This window comes from Colossoma macropomum, unplaced genomic scaffold (assembly GCF_904425465.1).
Source record: "Colossoma macropomum unplaced genomic scaffold, Colossoma_macropomum, whole genome shotgun sequence".
NCBI lineage: Eukaryota > Metazoa > Chordata > Actinopteri > Characiformes > Serrasalmidae > Colossoma > Colossoma macropomum.
The window spans coordinates 31,483,334-31,506,594 of NW_023494802.1; the positions used below are offsets into that span (position 1 = coordinate 31,483,334).

The window sequence follows — 23,261 nt, forward strand, 5'->3', positions numbered from 1 at the left end:
TCCAGCGAAGGCTTGTCTTGAGATCAGCTGACCCGGACAGAGCTGTCCATTATTCCAGCAGTGTCTGGCTTCATTTTGCCTCACAGCCCAATGAAATGCACAAATGATTTATGATGAAATTCAGCTGCAAAACTCTGCATGCATTTTAATAGTGAAATGCCTGATAACGGGCTTCTGTTTTCCTAACGTAGCAACTAAATCTGCCACCCAGCTTTAAATGTACCAGACAAATGGGGGGAAAACCTACAGAACCATCTCCACAATCACATGATCAATGTTAATAGGGGAGTACATGGTTATAATGCATAACACTGTTGTAAAATTTTTTTTTCCTGTTTTTATTTTTATTTTTTTTCCTATATCATTTGGACACAACAGATGTCCTTCGCCTTGTGTAAAAGTTTCATGATGACTGGACTAACAGAAAAGCTCTGAAATGGCTTGAAATTTTATATTTTTATATTAACTTGCTCTAAAATTTAAGAACATTTTTGCCCTCCTTTGTAAAGTTACTATGTTGGATTGTTATACTGTCCCTTTTTTAATGTTATTTTTTTGATGCATTTGTTGTTAAAAACACTCAAAGAATGTTCCATTTTTTACAGCAATTCAGTTGATTTGGTGATTTTGGTGGCATATGTGATGCACCACGGCCCATTTTCCTGCAGAACAATATCTTTGTTAGATTTTTCGGTAACACTTTCTATGAATGTCACCTTTGTAAGCATCTATAAACACATTCATAACATGTTATAATGGATGCATGAGACAGTGAGTAAGCTATAAATATTTACAAAAATGCATTATACGTTATAGCCATGTTTATTATGCATAATGAGTTGTTAACATAATACATTATAAGTACTGATCATAACAAATTATAAGAGCTCATAATGATTGTATTTGTCCGCTCTAAGTAAAGTGAGGCATACTGTACTATAGCCTCCTCCAGTGTTAAGAGTGAGGCTTCAAGTATTTACTGGAGGATTTACTGAAACACTAAAACATACACAATAAAGCACATTTCAGGCTTCAAATGTCAGAGTTTAAACTAGAGCTGCCACCAGTGTTTTACCCAATGTGGGAAAGTCAATGTTCACCACCGTTAGCTTGGTCTTTACTTTACGCTCTCCAAGCTGGGACTGACTTCTTTGGCACTGACATTATAACATGTTATTAACACTATTTCTAATGCATTATATAACATTTCATAATGTATAATAAACATGGCTATAAAGTGTAATTCAGTGTAATTCTTTTTTTATAAATATTTATAACCACGTTTATAATGCCTTATGAATACATTATAACATGTTATAAATGTGTTTATAGATGCTTACAAAGGTGACATTCATAGAAAGTGTTACCGAAAAATCTAACAAAGATTGTTCTGCAGGAAAATGGGCCGTGGTGCATCACATATGCCACCAAAATCACCAAATCAACTGAATTGCTGAGTGTTTTTAACAACAAATGCATAAAAAAAATAACATTAAAAAAGGGACAGTATAACAAAAAACAAATTCCTGTTGGGATATTCAAATCCTTTTAGATAAAAAATAAAATTTAAATGTGAAAATTTAGCAAGAAAAATGATTGAGATGCCCATCCCCGGTTTAAAAAACAATGAGTTGATGTTTCAGACCTGTGGTTCAAACTTACCGTCGTTGTTCTGAAGAAGGATGGCCAAGATCTCACTGCAGTACAGTTTGTTAGCGTCGAATGGCATCTTTGCCTGTTTGATACAATACAGCACACAGGCATGCGCGCACACACACACACACACACAGAGAAAACTTTGAGCTGCATTTTCATCATTTCGTTCTATCAGCATTTTTCCTGCCACTTCTCCTGTGTCAGTAACTATTACCGTCCATGAGCTAATTCTGTGCCTGTTCAGTCAGCACCTCTAATTCAATCAAACTGAAACCAGCGTGACGCTCCCATTTGACCTTTAATTACTTTATTTGCGAGCGATTTTTCGGGTCACAATCCTTCACGACTGCTCACAGCACAGTGCTGCCAGCCCAGGCCAAGCAGCCTTCATCAGCTCTCCATCAGCCAATCTCATTTTAGCAGGGGTCCATTGAATACCTTTAAAAACCAACACTGAGCCTTTCAGAGTCAGCACAGATTTCAAACCTACTGATTGTTGGTGTTCAGAAGGGTCTCAAGGTGGGACCAAATCAATAAGAGCAGGGATTAATACATTCTCCAGAATTTAGTCATGCTAGAGTCATATTCAGACAGAATGGAGTGGGGCTACAGTCGTGTCTAGACAGAATTTGGTCGGGTTACAGTCGGATTCAGACAGAACTGAGTCGGGCTACAGTCGGATTCAGACAGAACTGAGTCGGGCTACAGTCGGATTCAGACAGAATTGAGTCGGGCTACAGTCGGATTCAGGCAGAATTGAGTCAGGCTAGAGTCGGATTCAGACAGACTTGAGTCGGGCTACAGTCGGATTTAGACAGAATGGAGTCGGGCTACAGTCGGATTTAGACAGAAATTAGACTACAGTCGGATTTAGACAGAACTGAGTCAGGCTACAGTCGGATTTAGACAGAACGGAGTCAGGCTACAGTCGGATTTAGACAGAACGGAGTCGGGCTACAGTCGGATTCAGACAGAACGGAGTCAGGCTACAGTCGGATTTAGACAGAATTTAGTCAGACTACAGTCAGGTTTAGACAGAACTGAGTCGGGCTACAGTCGGATTTAGACAGAATTTAGTTGGGCTACAATAAGGTTTAGACAGAATTTGGTTGGGCTTCAGTCGGATTCAGACAGGATTTAGTCGGGCTACAGTCGGATTCAGACAGAATTTGGTCGGGCTAGAGTCGGATTCAGACAGAATTTGGTCGGGCTACAGTCGGATTCAGACAGAATTTGGTCGGGCTACAGTCAGATTCAGTTAGAATGTTGTCAGGCTTCATTTTCAACATTTAGTTAAAATTTTCCAAATAACTCTACAAATGTCTCTACAAGGACAGCGAGCCTGGTCACGCACCACATGTGAAGAAAGTATGCAAATCTCTGCATGTCACATCTCCACAATCACTTGATTAGTCAGAACAACGTGACTACTTTGCATTTGAAGCACGTTTCTCTTTCTGCAAAAAAAATCCCACTGTGGTGTTTATATCCGTGAAATTCAGTCGCCTTTAAAACGAGCTCATCCTCTGTCGAGCTGAAGAAAATATGATTAGTCTTTCCAAAGTCTAGAATCCTGGTATGTCATGAGGCGGTGCCACCACCACGCTGATAAACCTCACAGGCAGCTGATCAATTATGCAGTAATGTTTTAGCTGGTTATGCACTTTGTGATGGAAATCCTGCATTATGCAGGCCATCTTCATGCAGCTGCCAGCTTTTTATCAACAACTGCAGCAGAGATTTCCTACAAGGAATTAAAGCCATCACCAGGACAAGAGTTTACATTTTCATCCATATAACATCTGGCGCATGCAAATTGCTTATTTTTTCCCCATTGCTCAAGAAATCCCATCAAAAGCAGAGACGCAGATTAAATAAACAACATACAGCAACATTTATCTTAATAAGAAAGCAACCACACAGCTCTGTAGAAAACTAGCACCACTGCAGCATTTTTCATCTAATTTTAATACACTTCCAAGCAGCAACTAAAAAACAGCTCACGCAAATTATAAGAGAGTTGTCCACTGAAGCTCAGCAATTTCGAGCTGAAATACTCCTGAGGTTTCCCAGATCCAGAGGGACCAGAGCCCTACATGGTTACAGTTCCCTTCTTGTTCCCCACTCACCTGATTCAACTGAACAGCTAATTATTGAAACTTTAATGAGCTGAAGCACGCGTGTGCTGGAGCAGGACTCTGCAGGACGTGAGCTTTTACTGCTGTAGAACCTTAATGAGGGCTGCTCACAACATTAAAATACAACTTTACATATTAAAACCCCTGAGAAACTACACTGACATGCAGCCGGCTGTAGTGCTGATCCAGAATAATTCTCTAAAATCTAAGATGCAGTACAGGAGTTTGTTATGTTAACAGGATGTTTCACATATCTTTCAAAATATCAGCTTATTTTGTTCACCGAGAACCAGAAGAAACACATTTGAATGGATTTATTTTCATTTTTGCATAAAAAAAAACATTACATATAAAAATGCAGAAGGCACCTGTCGCTCAACTAGTTGTTTAGATGTTTGACCACCAACTCCAAAGAGTCGGTCAGCCTCTCTAGACTAATATTTTTCGTCTCAAAATATGCCGATGTTCTGAAAAACGAAAGAATTTATCAATCTATGTTATGCTTACAAGCATGTTCTACTGTTGCTAGGTTGGAAAACATAATTCAGCCTGATCGTTCAAGCAGACTGCCCTCATGCAACTTCCCATATGTATCTGTAGATCCTCCCACCCTCATCAGAGGAGGGTTTTTCTAGTCTTTAAACCAGAAAATCTAACTCTCGGGCCCTCTTTTGGCCTCCCGTCCACTGAAAACGCTCTCAAGGGTTGATATTTTTGGTAAACGCTGGCATCCCACCATTAACTTGCACTGCTCCCTAGCTGTTTTCATTTCAAGTATACAGAACTCCAAATTCAATTCAATTATAAACATGACTTCTTTTTCATTAAAACCTAGGCTTCTAGTTGTACTTTAAGAAAAACTGAAACAGAATTTAGGCCGAATGGGATTTTTGCCAGTGTTCTGTAAAGCACGTCCAACCTACAACAGTAATGACAAAACAACGCATTTGTAGGCGGAGCAGGGACAGGTAAATTCCTTCTTAAATTCATGCTGCTGTCTTACCTTAATCCTCTTGAGGAGCCACTGCATGAGTCCCTGCTGGGCGGCCTCCGTGCACAGACCAGGCCTGAACTCGGCCATGTTCTCCACGATGGCTGGAACAACAGTACAGCAACAGGTCAGTCAGGTCAACAACAGCGGCCAGCTGAGAACAGCCTCCAAAAAGGGCTGCTGTATCCTGCTCCTGTAGGTGAGTTCTAGCACAAATACTACACATCATCTAGCTGATGAAAGCCTTTAGCAGCACAGACAGAGTTTAACTAGACAAAAACTAAAGGAATCAGAGTGAAGCAATACATACACTGAGAAATCAGATTGATGAACTAAAATGCAGCTCTGTTATTGGATTTCAAGAACACTAACAGCCTTAATCCCCTATAAAGATATGAATATGTTGTTAACAATCATATTTGTTCTAAATCTTATTATCTGAGAACAACAGTATTATTGGTGTGCATGTAAACACACTCGCTGTTTTACAAGTTTTGAGATGAAATTTTGGCCTGAATTGGTTTTTTTTTTATCTATTTATGGGGGAGAGTTTTCATGTAGGGTGTTCTAGGGCAATAAAGGACAAACTTATTTTCTCAGATTTACCACTACTTTACTATCATCAATACTACATACACTATTTGGACAAAAGTATTGGGACACTCCTCCTCCTGAATTCAAGTGTTTCGCCATAAAATTAAGCACATAGTCTTGCAGTCTCAATATACAGCAGAATGGGTCAAACTGAAGGGCTCAGTGATTTTATCATGTCATGCCACCTCTGTAACAAGTCAGTTTGTGAAACTTCTGTCCTGCTAGATCTGCCCTGGTCAACTGTAAGTGCTATTATTGTGAAAAGGAAGCATCTAGAAGCAACAACAGTTTAGCCATAAAGCAGTAGACCACGCAAACTCACAGAGTTGGGCCACCAAGTGCTGAAGTGCTGAATCACTCTCTAAAGAGTTCCAAATTGCTACTGAAAGCAACATCAGCAAACATACTGCACGTTAGGAGCTTCACAAAATGGGTTTCTATGGCTGAGGAGCTACACACAAATCTAAGATCAAAATGCAAAAAGCTGAAGGGGGGTGGGGGGTGTAAAGCACACTGCCCCTGGACTCTGGAGCAGTGAAAACATATTCTGTTGAGTGATGAACCACGCTTCTCTATCTGGCAGTCTGATGGATGAGTCTGGGTTTGGCGAATGCCAGAGAACATTACCTGCCTGACTGCATTGTGCCAACTGTAAAGTTTGGTGGAGGAGGGATAATGATATGGGGTTGTTTTACAGGTGTTGGCCTAGACCCCTTAGTTCCAGTGAAGGGAAATCTTAATGCTTCAGCAGACCAAGACATTTTGGACAACTGTAGGCTTCCAACTATGTTGGACCAGTTTGGGGAAGACACTTTTCTGTTCCAGCATGACTGAGCCCCAGTGCACAAAGCAAGGTCTATAAAGGCCTCACAAATGCTCTTCTGTATGAATGGGCAAAAATTCTCTTAGACACACTCCAAAATCTTACAGAAAGCTTCCTAGAAGAGTGGAACGTGTTAGAGCTGCAAAGGGGGGGCAACTCCATATTACAGCCTATGGATTTAGAATGGAGCATCATAAAAGCTCTGGTAGGTATAATGTGTAGGTGTCCCAATACTTTTGTCCATATAGTGTACCTTAATACACGTGTAGATACACTCATAATTTTGGACAGTAAATAAAATGGCAATATCACAACCCCTGGTTCTTCATCACCACCTGTGTAAAGAAATGTTAGTTTGTGAGTTTCACGACTAAATTTCACGACTAAATTTCACCACAAACCAGCCTGTATGTCTTCTCTAAGACTGAACAACTCAAACCAACAGTAAATGACCAGTAGGAATGTCTCTAAGTCTTTCACCTATTAGACAGGCTTGAAATAAGTTATGTGGTTAACTGAGAAGTCCTGCCTGACCAATTTGTTCCACTACGCACGATAAAAGCCACAAGCCAAGAGGAACATTTCTAAGAACCAGGCTCTTTTAAAACAGTCACAAAAACAAGCAGCTCTTCAGGCAACAGTGTGTGAATGCTGCATGATGAGGGATTACATCCAGGGTGCTGCGTGACAAGATAAAGTCAGAGCGAAGAGTGTGCGCAACACATTCTGAGTGTTTTCCTTTTTTTCCAGCTGAACATTAAAGGCTGGTGTGGATGTAAACAGCTTTAGCTAAATCAGCACTACCCACACATACATACACATTTCCACTGCTCCGGTCCAGCAGCTCTGACCCAGTTTGGACAAATTCAACTTGGTGCCAGAGTAACAAACACTTCTAAAAGCAAATGCATGACTGGTTGAATATCTCTGCAGAAAAATAACAATTTCCCTTTCTATAGCCAGAGGCCCAGAGATTAGCTTTCCATAGTCATTTTATTCAGAAGGCAAAAAGCACCACATCACAGTAACCAACAACAACGACCACAAAAAAAAATGATGCTCTCTATTCAGCGTTTCACCATGTATATCGTCACTGTTGTAAAGGCCTGTCACGATCATGAAATATTAACCGCTGATTAATTTTCACATTAATAATCACTATTAATACTGTCTTTAGTTCACTGCTATTTATATGCAAGCCTAAAGCGGCCAAACTGACTAGCTGTCTTGGTTCCCAGCTGTCCATGCTTAGTAGTTCCCAAACAAGGGCATAACAAACATTATTCAGTGCTGCCCTATACAAGTGTTTTAGCACCACGATAGATAGAACGATAGATAGAACGATAGATAGAACGATAGATAGAACAACAGAAAGATAGAACGATAGACAGAACGATAGAACGAACCATGGATGGAATGATAGATGGAACGACAGAATGATAGATAAATAGATAGATAGATAGAACAATAAATAGATAGATAGATAGACAGACAGATAGAAATAGATAGATAGATAGACAGACAGATCGATAGATGGAACGATATTTGGAGTGACAGAATAGCAGATAGAATGACAGAAAGATAGATAGACAGAACAACAGATACGATACATAGAACAATAGATAGAACGATAGATAGAACGATAGATAGAACAACAGAAAGATAGATAGACAGAACGATAGAATGATAGAACGATAGACAGAACGATAGAACGAACCATGGATGGAATGATAGATGGAACGACAGAATGATAGACAGATAGATAGATAGACGATAGATAGAGCGACAGAATAGCAGATAGAACGACAGAAAGATAGAAAGACAGAACAACAGATACAACGATACATAGAACAACAGATAGAACGATAGATAGAACGACAGAAAAATAGATAGATAGAACGATAGATAAGTTCAAGACAATTTCACATACTGACATATACTATGCAGAAAAAATGAAAAAACAGAAATAAAAATAGCCACACGTTAAGTATGAGACTAAAAATAAAGTATATCTATTTGTATATTTTCATAACATGAGATTTAGCAGTTAGAGCTTTTGTTATTTTGTCAAAAAAGCATTTTCTACTTTCTCGTTTACCTGCATGGTGATAAAAACACACTCATTTCACATTTTCGTTGAGATGTAACATACGACTGGTAAAATGAACAACTGTGGAAAAAAAATTGTGGTCAACTGAAATAACTGCGATCAGGCATTTCTATACTAACTTTGACAGCAAAACGGTAACTTCACACGAATTAAACAACCTGGCTGTTGAGCCACGCTGGTTGAATGTGCTTGGGGGGGCGGGGCACCGTGTGCTGTTGCCGCAAGCAGATGATATCTGTACAGTAAGAAGCCTATTCATAGTATTCTGTTGCATGGCCACCATTTTAAGGTCACTTGGGGCACATTGGCAGTTTGTTATGAGATAACAAAGCCATAACTGATCCAACAAAGGCAGTAAAACATTTTTTAGGAACACTGTTTAAAACTAATTTTAAAACACATATCGCTGTTGTACGAAGAAAACCTCGTATCTCCAAAATGAGAACTTTACAGCAGAAGAAAAAAAACCTACTTCATTTTTAATGTAAGTCAATGGAACCAGACTTTTTTTCCAAGGCATTTTGGGTCATTTCTTTTAGTCCATTCATCGTGACATTTACACCCAACGTAAAGAGTAACAGGTATTTTCAAATGAAGCGATTTACAATACACTTTAGTGTTTTATAAGTAAGTGATAGATTTTACTTCTTTTGTTGCTGTAGTGATGATAAATGAAAGCTGAAATTTCCTGCTGAGTTATTACTACTGTGTCTTCGGTTCTTGGGAAAATTCCATCATGGCTCTCGTACGACTGGACATCAAGCTAAACAGCCTCAGACAAAAGACACCAGGCTAAGTGGACACACACACCGCACCATAGCACTGACAGAAAGGCACTGGACGGCGAAGCTAATGTGACATTTGCAATTCTGTTGTTACTTACTGGGTGAATTACAGTTTCGCAGGCAAATTAAACATGACAATATAGAACAACCACAGCTTTTACTGAGTTGTGCTTTATTATGTTATGTTCACTGTGCTCAACCCCACGTCTGTTTCAGTGATAGGAACCATCACAAAATATCAGAAACAAACACTATTTTTGCTATGCATGCTACTGCTGTCTATGCACCAAATACCTCCTCCTGCAAGAGACAATTAAAGAAAGAGAGGAAGAGGATGGAGAAAAGATGGAGAGAATACAGCTGTATATTTATGACCCGACACCAGACAACTTTAACTCAGCTCAGCCGTCCTCATCATTTACACTATATACATACAGAAAGAGGCAAATGATAAACTGATTAGCAGAGAGAGAGAGAAAGAGAAAGGAGAAAAGAGAGAGAAAAGTGTAAGAGAAGAAAGGAGAGAGACAGAGAGATGAGAACAGAAAAAAAGAGAAGAAAGGAGAGAGACAGAGAGAAGAGAATAGAAAAAAAGAGAAGAGAAGAAAGGAGAGAGACAGAGAGAAGAGAACAGAAAAAAGAGAAGAGAAAACAGAAGAAAGGAGAGAGAGAGAAAAGAAGAGAAGAGAAGAAAGGAGAGAGACAGAGAGAAGAGAAGAGAAGAGAAGAGAAGAGAAGAGAGAGACGAGGGAAGAGGAAGGAGAGAGAAGAGAAAAGAGAGGGAAGAAGAGAAATCAGAGGACCAGAGAAATGTAGAGAAAGAAGAGAGAGAAGAGAAGAAAGGAGAGAGACATGGGGAAGAGAAAGGAGAGAGAAGAGAAAGAGAGGAACAGAGGACCAGAGAAATGCAGAGAAAGAAGAGAGAGAAGAAAGGAGAGAGACATGAGGAAGAGGAAGGAGAGAGAAGACAAGAGAGGAACAGGGGACCAGAGAAACGCTGAGAAGAGAAGAGAAGAGAAGAGAAGAGACACAGGGAAGAGGAATGAGAGAGAAGAGAAAGAGAGGAACAGGGGACCAGAGAAACGCTGAGAAGAGAAGAGAAGAGAAGAGAAGAGAAGAGAAGAGAAGAACGGAGAGAGACATGGGGAAGAGGAAGGAGAGAGAAGAGAAAGAGAGGAACAGGGGACCAGAGAAACATAGAGAGAAGCATTACAGATGAAAGCTGGGAGTGAACAGTAGGAGGTGAACAGCAGGGTGTGAAGAGACAGCCAGGTACCATAATAATCCCCCTGAGAGAGAGATTAAAGAAGAGTGGATGAGAACGAAGGAAGAAATGATAGAGGAACATGCAGAGAGCGAGTGGGGGAGAGAGAGCGAGTGGGGGAGGGAGGGAGAGAGAGAGAGAGAGAGAGAGAGAGAGAGAGAGAGAGAGAGAGAGAGAGAGAGAGAGAGAGTGAGAGTATATATCTCTGCCTGATGCAGGATGTCCCTCATATCCAGTCCTGCAGGGACACGGCTGCGTCTCTTCAGCTCTAACAGTCCTAATAAAACAAACGCTGCTCTATCGGTTTAAAGCCCATTTCACACCAGAAGCACTGCGGCGCACATGCAGTCTCACGTGTGTCACACCAATGACGGCTTACTTTCAAAGTAAAAACCTGATTAATCATGGAGTCCTGGTCCTAGCCTTAGCATCATCACCCTCTACTGCTGCGTCGGCTAGCTCTAGTTCAGGGGTCGGCAACATGTGGCTCCGGACCCACACGCAGCTCCTTCACTGCCCTGTTGTGGCTCCACAGCAGAATCAGATTTTGTAGGTAAAAATAAAATAATCCTCCTTTTCAGTAAAAAGCTCTGCTGATCATTCAACACTGTTTAAAGAATAAATGGTCTTAAACACTGGAGTTAATGTATATCTGCTAATTCAGCCTTTAACCCTGAGGACTGGTGCGCAGACTGCTGGGTCACCATAGCAACGCAGATAACAATCTTACCCAGCTAGTAGCTAACGAAAAGGCAAAGAGAGAGATTTAAGACAAACGTCGATTATTTGGAGACAAACAGAATTATTTGCATTTATAATCACTCCAGCTGGTTTCCTGATATGTTTAATCTGTAACGAGAAACTGTCAAACACTAAAAAGTCGCAAAGTTGAAGTCAGCTTCTCAATCGTCAGCTCCTTGTTCGAATTTTCACGTTCCACCTTAAATGGTGCAGCAGTTGCATTCTAGCTCAGGCGCCTTTTAAGGTGGAACTGGAAAATCTGAACAAGAAGCTGGCGAATGAGTAACTGACTTCAACCTCATAAAAAGTCGAACATTGAGGGACATTTTACTAGAAACTAGTCCACTTTTACGGAAAAGGTTTCCTGCCAGAGATGTGAGAAAAGTGGCTACAGCTGAGCTAAAGCTTAAAGCAGAGCAAAGTCTGAGTTTTCGTTTACATTTTTAAGTCTACACTAGGACATCAGCTAGCACATATTAAGACATACAGTATTTTCAGCCAAGATGGTAAAACGTTACTTCAATAAAATGGATATAAAATGTTGTGACTCCCAAGGTCAGTTGATTTTTATTGAAAGGACAAAATGGCTCTTCTTAACCTTTTGGTTGCCAAACCTGTTCTAGTGTTAGCATCAGGTCATTCAATGCAACCTCCACAAATCAAGTGCACTGACCAAACGCTTACCATATAGTCCATATATGCAAACTAAGCTGCGTAAACAGCCTGTTTAGAATGTACTGTTTTTGTGATGTCATAAAAACCATCACTTTTACCTGTATCCTCCTCTTCAGCCTACAGCAGTTTAGCCCCGCCCATCACTGAAGTTACAAAGAGTGTTTCAACCCCGACTGCTTTTTTTGAATGAGGCCCAATGCAGGACAGCCAATCAGAACAGGGGTCATTTACATATATCAGTCTTAAAGGCACAGTAACAAATAAACAGCCTGTTTAATATGAGAAGACGGACTCTCAGCCTGAGTGTACAGCTGCAGTAAGACTCACTGATGGACTAAATAATCAGCCCTGCTGTTTCTGTTCTTATCCAGCATGTTGGGGTTTGTTAACACATTTCAGAGAGCACAGTCGGTGAACTCTGTTATCGGCGTGTGGCGTACCGAGTGTGTTGTGGACTCCATCTGCTTCTTCTTTCACCGTCTCATCCAGCCTCTCCATGTTCTGCACCAGAAGAGCCACCACCTGGCCCTCCAGCTAATAGACAAGTTACACATTAATCACCTCTCACACAAACAGAGTAAACACTCACTAACAAACACCAATCAGACACATGAAGTTACGAAGTAATCACGTAACCGCTTCATGAATCATATGTTCTTTGCATTTCACGTTTAACCCTTCTAGATTCACATACGGTATAAAGGTTATTCTTACATCTGCTGGTTATTTATCGCTCAGAACTTTTCCAAACAAGAGAGACTGTTTATAGTCCAGATTTTAAACTTTCGAAACTGAGGTGTGTACAGTCTTGTTTTGTGGAAGGAAAATACAGACAAAAACATAAACAGACAAAAATGATTAATTGTAATTAAATATGTGATGACATTTAAATGTACAATTATGTATTAAAATAGAATGTATAACAAATGACTACAATAACTCTAGCCTTAGTTTTAGACTTTAGCCGAGTTATTGTTGGCATTAAAGAGCCCATATCATAGAAAAATGAATGTTCTTGCTTTAAAAAAAAGGGAGGAAACAGTTATAGTTTCAAAACAGCATTAATTCCTCAGTCCATATACTCCATATATGCAATCTAAGCTGCAAAAATATCCTGTTTCAAATTCCCTGCTTTTGTGATGTCACAGAAACCAAAGCATTCGCATATACATACTTGTTCACACACCATTTCAGCCCCTTCCATTCACAATGAAGTTATAAAGAGTGTTTCAGGCTGGACTGCTTTTGTAATAAGGCAAATACAGGGCAGCCAATCAGAGCAGAGCTCATTTACATGCATCACTCTTAAAGGCACAGCAACAAAAACCTGTTAAATTCAAAGGGATAATGAAAGGCAGGAACATGAACCTGTAAAATTGTTTTTAATACAGAAAATCACAGATAAATGAATTGGTGGCTGATATGGATAAAAACAAAGTACATAAAAATGGTAGGATATGGGCTCTTTAACAAGGGTACTAAGAAAGGTTTAACAAGGGTTAATAAAACAAGGCTAACTGCCAAGGGCTAGAGTCATTTCAGACATGCTTCCTGCATGTAATACTGTTTCTGAGTAAAGCTTTGGAGAAATCTCTCCATCATACAACTGTGATCTGTGGGAAAACAAAGCCCAGGTTTGTAAGAAAGAAGCAAACAGCACTGAGATTACTCCTCTTCCAACACGGCCCACATGTCAATATTGACCCATCGCTGAGAATTAAACCCAAAGGTTGTTTCAGTGATAATTTCCTTGCTGTGTTTTATCTTTACTGGCGAGCCTAAAATGATTTGATTGTATAGGCAGCATAAATGCCATGGCTACAGGCCGCCTCATACCGCCTGGTACCCTCTGATATTTGGACCCCCCCACCCCTCCACCCCCCAACGGAATGACTCAGTAAACCCGCCTTTCTAAATGTCAGTACACACACAAAATACGAAACTCACAGAGCAGAACCAAACTGCTGATCAATACCTAATGGTCAATAGTATTCTTATATTGCACTATAATTGAATTGTGTTGGAAATCTGTTACAGAATGACATTTAGCATGTTTTTTTATGTTTGGCACAAGTTTTTCAGCCTACAAATGGTCACTGTTTGATTCTGGCAAGTCAGTGTTCTTGAGATTGTGCACATTGAACACAGTAATTAACCCTGCATGAGAACTTGACCCCACCATCGAAGCATTAAAGGCTTTAAACCACATGATAAGGAAGATTGAAAGCACTAAAACTACACATTAAAGGCCCAATACAGAGCTACTAAAACAGCAGCATGGCCAATGCAGAACCCCAGCAGTGAATGTACTCTGTTACAGTAGTAGAATGAGGACTTTAAAGGGATAATTTGGAGAGAAATGTAACTTTGTGTTTGTGTTAAAGCGACATATTGGTGAAAAACTAGATTTACATAATCACCTTCTTAGCCCAAAAGTACTCAGCCAAGATATGTTTGGTTCCTTGATGGTCCTTTAGTTTTGCACTGAAGTTACCAGGCTAATGTAGCCAACAGTAACATTAGCTACATTAGTAAATGTAAAAAGAGCCGTAATGGCCGTCTCCAAGTATTGTCTATGTTTAGATAACAGTGTCATACAGTGAAACCTCACTGCAAGTCTAATAGAGATTCCTTAACTCAGTATGGTGAGCCAAGTGTTTGTAATAGGCATGCAGTTAGCCTGATACCAATAAGTGGAGTTTAAATTTTCATTACTTTTCAGCCCCATAATTTCAGTGCAAAGCTAAAAAGCACAATTCACACACCAAACATGTCTTGATTTAGATCAGAACTGAAAAGACTAGGAAAGCAAAATTTTGACAAATTATTTTGACTGAATATCGACTGTTGAAAGTCAACAATTAACCATTAAGCTTAAAATTAAAGACGCAACCAATCAAAATACCAGTTATGAAATGAATCGTCCCAGCTCTGAAATCTGACTGGCTAAGCCAGGTGTAAAATACTTGATACAGACACACATAAACACACACTTATGAGCTCAGATGTCAACTGAACTCAGTGTTAACACAGTGAAATACCCCTTATACAGACGGTGAAATGCAGTCCTGACAAGTGAGGTCAGGCATCAGCATGCGATTGAAGTAAAGGGCCTGAAACTGAATTATAAAATGTCCTTCATAAGAACCCTTTGTCAAAACTGACAACTAAAATAGCTCATTATGTCGTGACCAAAAGCTACTGAAAGTTCTATAATCTGAAGGTTTAATTTAGTTCTACCAATGAAGTTGTATTTACCGCTCATTACTAAAGCAAGTTACAAAAAAACATTAATGGCATAATAGCAGCGAGCTTTGACTTAATGTAGCTCAGTAGCTCTCGAAGGCTGTCGCCATCCATCGCATCCTTCTCTATACATTTGCACACCCATGTGTGAGAACATGGGTGAAACGGCCATCTGTACTGTGAATGATTGCTTTTGATATCATATGCATTGCTGTAGTTGAGCTATTGTCCACTGCAAAACAGCACTATTTTAGCTGTGAGCTGTGAGAAAGAATTACCTACTGCACCCTCAAGCCTACAGTTTGAAAACATCTCTCAACTTGAGTCATAAACCAGACCACTCTAATAGGAACTGCTGTTTATTGGAAATCAAATTAACTTTTTTTTTTAACAAATAGCACTGTTTATCTGTAGGTTAACCACTGGTTAACCATTTTTACATCCCTAGCAAAGACTGTATTTTTTTCGCTGAACTGTCCCTTTAACATGCGAATGACGGTTTTCTCACCAGAGCATCGATGAGGACTTCGGCTCCTTCTTCGCTTTCGTGAAGTGTGTCTATGTCTGTGAGCTCCTGCAGCAGATCCACCACTGCAATAGCGATATGTGCTGGGGGTTAAGGAGAACACGCTGGGTCTACAGGGAACAGAACTCGCACATGAATGACGAATTGAATGCAGAGGTTGCATGGTGTTGTTTTTTTTCAGGGGCTATAAATGGAGAAAACGCCACAGAAAGGTGGAGAACAGATGAGGGCCTGACTGATTTGAAAATGTTATGGCTGACACTGATACTGTGTAATTGTAAGAGGCTAAAAATTCTACTAACCAATTATAACAGACAATATACTGACTGATATGGATCTCATTGGCTCACTTCTTGAACTCAACAGAAACTCTCATATAATATAAATAGGGACGCACCAACACCACTTTTTCCAACTTTCGACACCGATACCCGATCCTTCAGCATCTGCCGATACAATGTACCGATTCCATTACTGAAGCCTTACAGAACTCTACTGAAATCTTGTCTCTGTCGGAATAAAACACTGTGTCTCCAGATGTTCATGTTAAAGGAGGGAAAAAAAACGTAAAATGGAAAGGACAGCTGGTGTTTACAACAAAAAAATTAAAATGACAAAAAAGGAGACTTTGTGCTAAAAAAACAACAATACGTATCCCCATCCTGGAGAACCAATTCTTGAAAATGAACAGTGGCGTATTATTCTGGATTGCCCTTTCCTATTCAATAATATTCATATTTAACAACTGAAGTAAATTAAAAAAAAATTAATTGTTCCAAAGAGCAAAAACCGAACTAAACAATATGTAGATAAGGCACAGGCGGGGTTAGAGAAAACACTAGTCCAGATGAAGGGCTGCTACGCTAAAGGCTATCGTTACCCCAAGAGACCGGCCGTGTCTCTCTAACATTCGCTCCCTCAACATTAACCTGCACTAACATTGACTCAGACTGTAACTGACCACACAGCAGGAGATGAATGATTACTGAAGATAGACTGGCTCAGCCATTCAGCCACTCCCCAGTGGTATAACTCTCTAAGGTTTTGCCCCATCATCACAGTATGGATCTTGCAAACTGACAGTAATTATCAGTGATGCAAAATGTGGGTTGTATTACATAGTATTATATTATTATTGCTATTATAAGGCAACCAATATAAATCGGTCAGTCTCTAGAACAGACAAAAGCAAAGAGCAGAAAGAAAATATATGAAATGAACACAGCAAAAGGTCTGACTGAAGAAACAGGAAAAAAAACAGTCTAAACCTTAAAAACAAAGGAAAAAAAGAGTCATGACCTTGACAGAAGAAGACAAATACTGCAGGTCTAAGAGAATGTTCAGCTGCTCTGATATCAATACAGTTTTAGTATCTGGTCTGACAGTAAATTTGTAAAGAACATGATTTTTATGTCCAAAGTTATGCTGCAAATGTTCCACAAAGATTTAACAGGGCGTCTGTGCTACAGTCTTTCTTCTTATTTATTTGTAACTTATATCTAAAATAGCTTTTCAGAAACAACCTCAAACCCAGGTTGCATTTAATTCCATTAAAAGCTAGTTAAGGGGAAAACGGCCAGATTGTGAACACAATTACACATTACGCCACACCAAGCAATCACCTTTAAGAACCTGTGCAGCGCTCTTTACATAACTCTCTATCTGGCTGTTCTATTAAAGTGTTTGAGTGAGAGGATATCAGTGTTGTCGTGGCTCAGCAGCCCCAGCAGAGAGTGGACGGCGTTCAGCTCCACCAGCAGGTGATACAGTTCTGGAACCGTGGCGATCACATGCATCTCCTGGATGATGTCATTCAGGTCCAGCTCCGCCTCCATAAACCTGCCCACAAACACACCAAGCAAATACATGAGACCAAGTTTCTCAGAGGTGCATTACTTTGTACAGATTTGAGCGTTTAGTCATGGAAGTCTTAAATAGTTTCTAATGCAATCAGAGTAAACTGTGAATAGAACGCTGAATGTATATGGAGGCAATATGCCGTATGCTAGTGCTAAGTGTAAGGACTAATGATTTAAATAATTAGTCATGATTAATCACTTACTTTGTGTAATTAATTGTCAGTAATCGCTCAAAAGTAAGACTTTTGTGCTTATATTTCACCCTACAGAAACTTTTTTTTTCCATTTAAAAGCAAGGCATTTTATTATAGCTATATGACTGGGTGAAACAAGCTTTTTCAAAATGTCTTTACATCTTCCGATAATGTTATTGAATTATTTTTATTGTACATGGTGATTTCCAGAATCAATACAGTTTCCCCATTTCCATCTTCAACATCCAGTGAGAGTAACAGTGGCTGCAAGTTCCACCTTTAGTATATATATATATATATATATATATATATATATATATATATATATACACACATATATACACACACATATATATATATATATATATATATATATATATATATATATATAGTATATATGATATATATATATATATATATAGTAGCCTCTCGTTCTCATTCATTTGGTTCATAGATTCTCGTTATAGGAGAGGATTTTGAGGAGGACTGGAGCTTCATTTACACAATATTTTAATTTTTAAGTATTATTTCAAATATTGTCTTGAATATTCAATTATTCTGTAAGAGCAAGGAAATGTTAAGATGTGTGTTTCCCTGGAACGAATAAATAAAGAAAAAAGTTATTTACTGTTATTATTATTATTACTATTAACAACTATTATTATTGTTATTATTATTATTATTATTATTTTCATTACTTATTAACAAACTTGGGGTACCACAAGGTAATGGAAAAACATCAACGTTACACAGTTGCTGTCATTAGCTAGTAGCATAAACTGCTATTCAAAGGGATCCTGTCCAATCTGCCAACAGTGTCTTTTGAAACACACATTTTTAAAAGCTGAAAACAGCTTTTAGTCAGTTTGTCACTGAACAAAACAGTCGAACCGGGAACAAAAAATGAACGGAAGTGCATGTTTTCATGAAAATAGTAATGGTCCCAGTTATTCTAAATGCTTTTCCATTTTCTAATATTTAAATTATTCCTGGTTGCCCTACTTTGTTGTTGCTTTTGTTAGTTTGATGCTCACTGATTTGTCTCCTGAAAGTATGAATTACTGATATTGCCGTATCAGCGGAGCAGCTGGGCTTCAGGCTGGAACTATGGATGACTTGAAGGGTCAAACTAGGAAAATGTATTAAAAGCATTTAAAAAAAAATATGCACACTAATAATGTTAACTTGATAACTTTGACAGCACCGGTCAGGACAGCAACATTTTCTAGGCCTTTTTTTCTTTTCACAGAACAGGGATGTAAACCTCTGACCCCACAATTTGATTATGACTCTACAACATAACGCATCAATAAAATCCCATATTTCACCACAATTTCATTAGAATATTTGTGTTATTTTACAAAATACACCTTATACACAAATGTTCCAGGAGGAAATATTTACACAGCACTGGAATAAAGACAATAAAATAGATGGAATTTCTGCATTTAAAATTATCCAAGAATTTCTTTTTTTCATTGAACATTACTGTGTTACAACTCTTTTCAAAACTGACGCAGTTAAATCGCCATCTTAACATCTACGCATCACAATGTATCAATGCATTTTCACACCCCTAACTGTGAAGTATTAACGCAGTGGTCTTTTTTTTTCTATTACATTTTACATCTGAAAAGTAAAAGTGTGCTATAAAAATACAGAAGGATGCAGAAAAGTGAACTGCTGTACAGAAGAGCAGTGTGTGGGTGTTTCTTCTTAACTCACTTCTCAGGGTTGTCTGGGAATTTAATCCTGAGTTCTTGGTTTTTGTACGACCTTTTCTCAAAGGTCAGGATCATTTTTTTCACCATGGTCTCGTCCACCGGCTCTCCCTGTTAAAGAAGCACAGACGTCCTTCCTTCAGCAACTGGCATTTTCACGCAAGCTTATTGATCCACAGCACTGCATTCAACTATCTGTCATTACCAACAACATGACGTTAGCAAAATAACCTTAAGTGCACCATAGATAAAAACTAGTTATTATTATTATTATTATTAGTAGTAGTAGTAGTAGTAGTAGTAGTAAGAAATCTGCCAAAAAAAAAAAACAAGATAACACAAAGTCCTCACAAGGTGTTAAGAGTTAAGTGGAAATTCACATTTTCTGCATAACTAAATGATTATGATGAAAACAAAGTGATTCAGAGTAGTTTGGTGTAAAATGCCCTGTTCTAGAAAAGCTAACAAAGTCAAAACTGTTCACAGTGGTGGTGATAGGAACCAGACGTCTAAAGAGTTTAACACCTCTACAAGCAACCACACAAAGCTATTATATGAAATGTAACGCTGATAATGGAAAAAAGTGGTAAATCTGGGAAAAAACGGGCAAAAGTCTTCCGTCAAAACTATCGTTACCACTTCACCTAATAAGGGAGATTTTAGAGGAATTGAACTGTTCAGACGTCTGGTTTCCATCACCACCACTGAGAAAAATTCTAACATGGCAAATTTCTCTCAAGTGTCTCTTTGTTTACATCTTAACTACTTAATTGTGCTGAAATTTGGAGAAATTGATGGAATCTCCCTTTAAGCATCTGTAATATGTTGCATCTGAGTGACAGCATTCAGATATCAGATCTCAGAACAGCGGTACCTCTGGGTCAACCTCATCCTGGTCCATGAGCTTCTCCAGGATCTTCTCCTTGGTTTCAGGATCTTCATTTTCATCCTCAGCCATGGCTGCGAGCCGCAGAGGCTCCCTGCTGGAGGTCTTCTGTTTGACCCGAGACTCCTCACCACCATCTTCCTCCCTGGGCCGCTTCGCTCCTCGGTCAGGCTGTTAATGACGAACACAGGAGGATGATGAAGTGACATAAGACAAAGACATATTTGTTCATCGTATTACTTTATACAACAGTTAGTTCCGGCCACGCAAGCTGATTGGTTGAAAAGCGTTCTAACCGTGCTGTTATTTCACCATACATTACAGGTTTTTCACAAACACTGTATCACTCTGCTGAGACGCCGTTGCTAAGCAATGACTGTGACAGCTGTAGGAGACGCTCGAGCCATTTGAACGTTTTTACTTCTTACTGTGCCACAAACAGAAAATGGACACTTTTAAGATCACATTTGACCGACAGCCGATTTGGTCAGACTCTGAAGATGAGACGACACTAAATTCCCAAACTGTCATCACCACTGAGCAGCTTTTCAGTCGGCAGCTGTGACAGAAGAACAGCTAAACAACCTGGAATCAGCCAGAAGTGAACCCAATACCATTCGCCAAACAAAATGGGCTGTAAGATGCTTTACAGACTGGCTGGAACAAAACAACATTAATATTGATCTGGCAAAAATGTACAAAACTGAGCTAAACTTGATATTGCGGCAGTTTTATGACTCAGTCCGATTTGTTCAGACTTTGAAGATCAGACTACACGTTTGGCGAATAGTATTCGGTTCATTTCTTCACCCTACTAGCGCTGGTGGTATCGTGACTGGGGGAAGTCCTAACTACTGGGTGGAATTGGATACGACTAAAGTAGAGAGAAAATGGGATAGTGTGTGTGGGGGGGGGTTGGGGACTAAGAAGTTCCACTGCAGTTCTATAAGTTTTGTTTTAAAAGGGTTCTATATAGCACCTAAAAGGGTTCTTCTAGTTTTTACAAGCCTGAACCATGTACAGCACATTCGCCATCAATCTGAAGAATGCTTTCACGATGCAAAGAACCTTTCAAGCATGCAAAGGGCTCTCTGAGTGTTCATGGTTCCCTATAGAACCATTTTCTTTAGTAAAGAACCCTTGAAAAACCATCTTTTGTAAGAGTGTAGCTACTTTTACTTCAACTTGCATCATTAAACTGACACTTTTACTTGAGGACGGTCTTATATTCCACTAATCATCTCTGAAGGTGTAACCAAAGCCACAAATTCAGCCTGAATTCAGGAAAGTGTCTCTTCTGCCGTTGTGGACTCTGAGTTCTCGAGTAGGTTTCTTCTGAAATGAAGGATATTAATAGGAAGTCTGTCTTTGATGCGGTAACAGCCTCTACTCTTATGGGAAGGCTTTACACTAGATGTTGGAACATTGCTGTAAGGATTTGATTGCATTCAGCCATGAAAGCATTAGTGAGGTCAGTTCTGGACTCTCCGACTCATCCCAAAGGTATTGTATGGAGATCCATCACTACAGAGAATGCAGACTTACTGCTCCACAGCCCAATGCTGGGGGACTTTATACCCCTCTAGCCAACACCTGCCACTGGGCACGAGGAGCGTCCCATTCTACAGGCAATGCTTCTCTATGGAGTTAAAGGGGAACTCCACTGAGCCAGAACTGTTCACAGTGGTGGTGACAGGAACCAGACGTCTGAAGAGTTGAACGCCTCTAAAAGCTCCCTCACAGGGAGGGAGGGTAAAACAGTCCTCCCACAAAATGTATTTTCAGATTTATGCCCATCATCAACATTACATATAAAACCTCAGACGACAGGTGAAGGTTCACTGGTTTTATGGACAAAAGCTAAAGAAGATGACTGTGTTGTAGTCATGGTGACCCCTGGTTCCTATCAGCACCACTGTGAAGAAATCAGAGACAGTAAATTTCTCTACAATTAACCATTTCACTGTAAACCACTCTGACTGACTGTTTACACCTCAACGTTTGAATTATGCAGAAATTTAGAAAAACTGGTGGATTTCCCCTTTATGTTTGTACAGTTAATTGAGCGCCTGGGTGCACATAAGTAGCTGAGCTTCCATGTAGAAGGGCTGTATGGAGATTCCTGAACATATACGGTATCAGTACTGGAGCACTGCTAAAGTAAACACGAACAGAAACCCTTCAACGGCTTTTAATCCGAAATCCGGAGTTATGTTAGCCGGTTAGCCGGTTGGCTAACGCGCTGTCCTCACTGCGGCTGCCGGTGTGATGCTAACACGGCAGCATATTCAGCACCTAGCAACACAAAATGGAGTTCAGCCCGTCGTTACCTGGTAATTCAGCAGCTCGCCGACGTCCATAGTCCACCAAACCCGCTTATAACCTCAGAGGATTCACTGAAAGAGTCAAATCTGCTGCACAGCGACCGTCTCCCTGCAAAACTTCTGTTTTCTTGCTCGGTGTGGTTGATCCGGAGACGCTCCGCGGTCACAGCACCACCTACAGGCCCGGAGGGGAACTCTCACCCGCTGACTGTGGTCCTCTGGGCTCAAACACACAAACACGCACTCCACTTTATTTACGCGGTATTCTCTCCTTTCAGGGGAAAAATGTGCTTTTGTGGGTTAAAGTACTAAAAAAACATATTTCATTTTTACGTCACTGTTTTCCCGCCTTTCTTTACCCCTTAGAATTAAACAGGCTGTTACTGTCACTGTAGCTTTAAGACTTGTATGTAAATTAGTTCTGTTGTGATTAGCAGCTTTGTGTTGTGTCTCCTCTCTTTCTCTCTCTCTTTCTGTCTCATCGTCTGTCTCTTTCTCAGTCACTCTCAGTCTTTCTCTTTCTGTCTCTCTCTCAGTCTCTTACTCCCTTTCTCTGTCTCTCTCTCATTCTCTCTCTCTCTCTCTCTCTCTCTCTCTCTCTCTCTCTCTCTCTGTGTTAATTTATCATGTTCATTTCTCATTTCTCTTTTTGTTCTGTCTCTCTGTGTTTCTCATGTTTCTCTCTCTCCCTCGCTCTCTGTCTTTGTAGCTCTGTCTCGCTCTGGAGT

The 23,261-nt window shown here is 39.7% G+C and overlaps 1 protein-coding gene across 1 annotated transcript in view; it reads right to left on the minus strand.

The window, feature by feature from the left end:
* Positions 1 to 22,677, minus strand: part of ctnnbl1 (catenin, beta like 1) — a 73,266-nt gene extending 50,589 nt beyond the window's left edge. The window contains exons 1-8 of the mRNA XM_036591987.1: positions 22,540 to 22,677; positions 20,198 to 20,380; positions 19,328 to 19,434; positions 17,249 to 17,388; positions 15,532 to 15,629; positions 12,218 to 12,311; positions 4,798 to 4,889; positions 1,663 to 1,735 (exon numbers count right to left, since the gene is read on the minus strand). Of these exons, the coding sequence (XP_036447880.1) occupies positions 1,663 to 1,735; positions 4,798 to 4,889; positions 12,218 to 12,311; positions 15,532 to 15,629; positions 17,249 to 17,388; positions 19,328 to 19,434; positions 20,198 to 20,380; positions 22,540 to 22,569 (817 nt within the window). The 5' untranslated portion in view covers positions 22,570 to 22,677. The remainder of the gene's footprint in view (positions 1 to 1,662; positions 1,736 to 4,797; positions 4,890 to 12,217; positions 12,312 to 15,531; positions 15,630 to 17,248; positions 17,389 to 19,327; positions 19,435 to 20,197; positions 20,381 to 22,539) is intronic.
* Between the last annotated feature and the right edge of the window lie 584 nt (positions 22,678 to 23,261).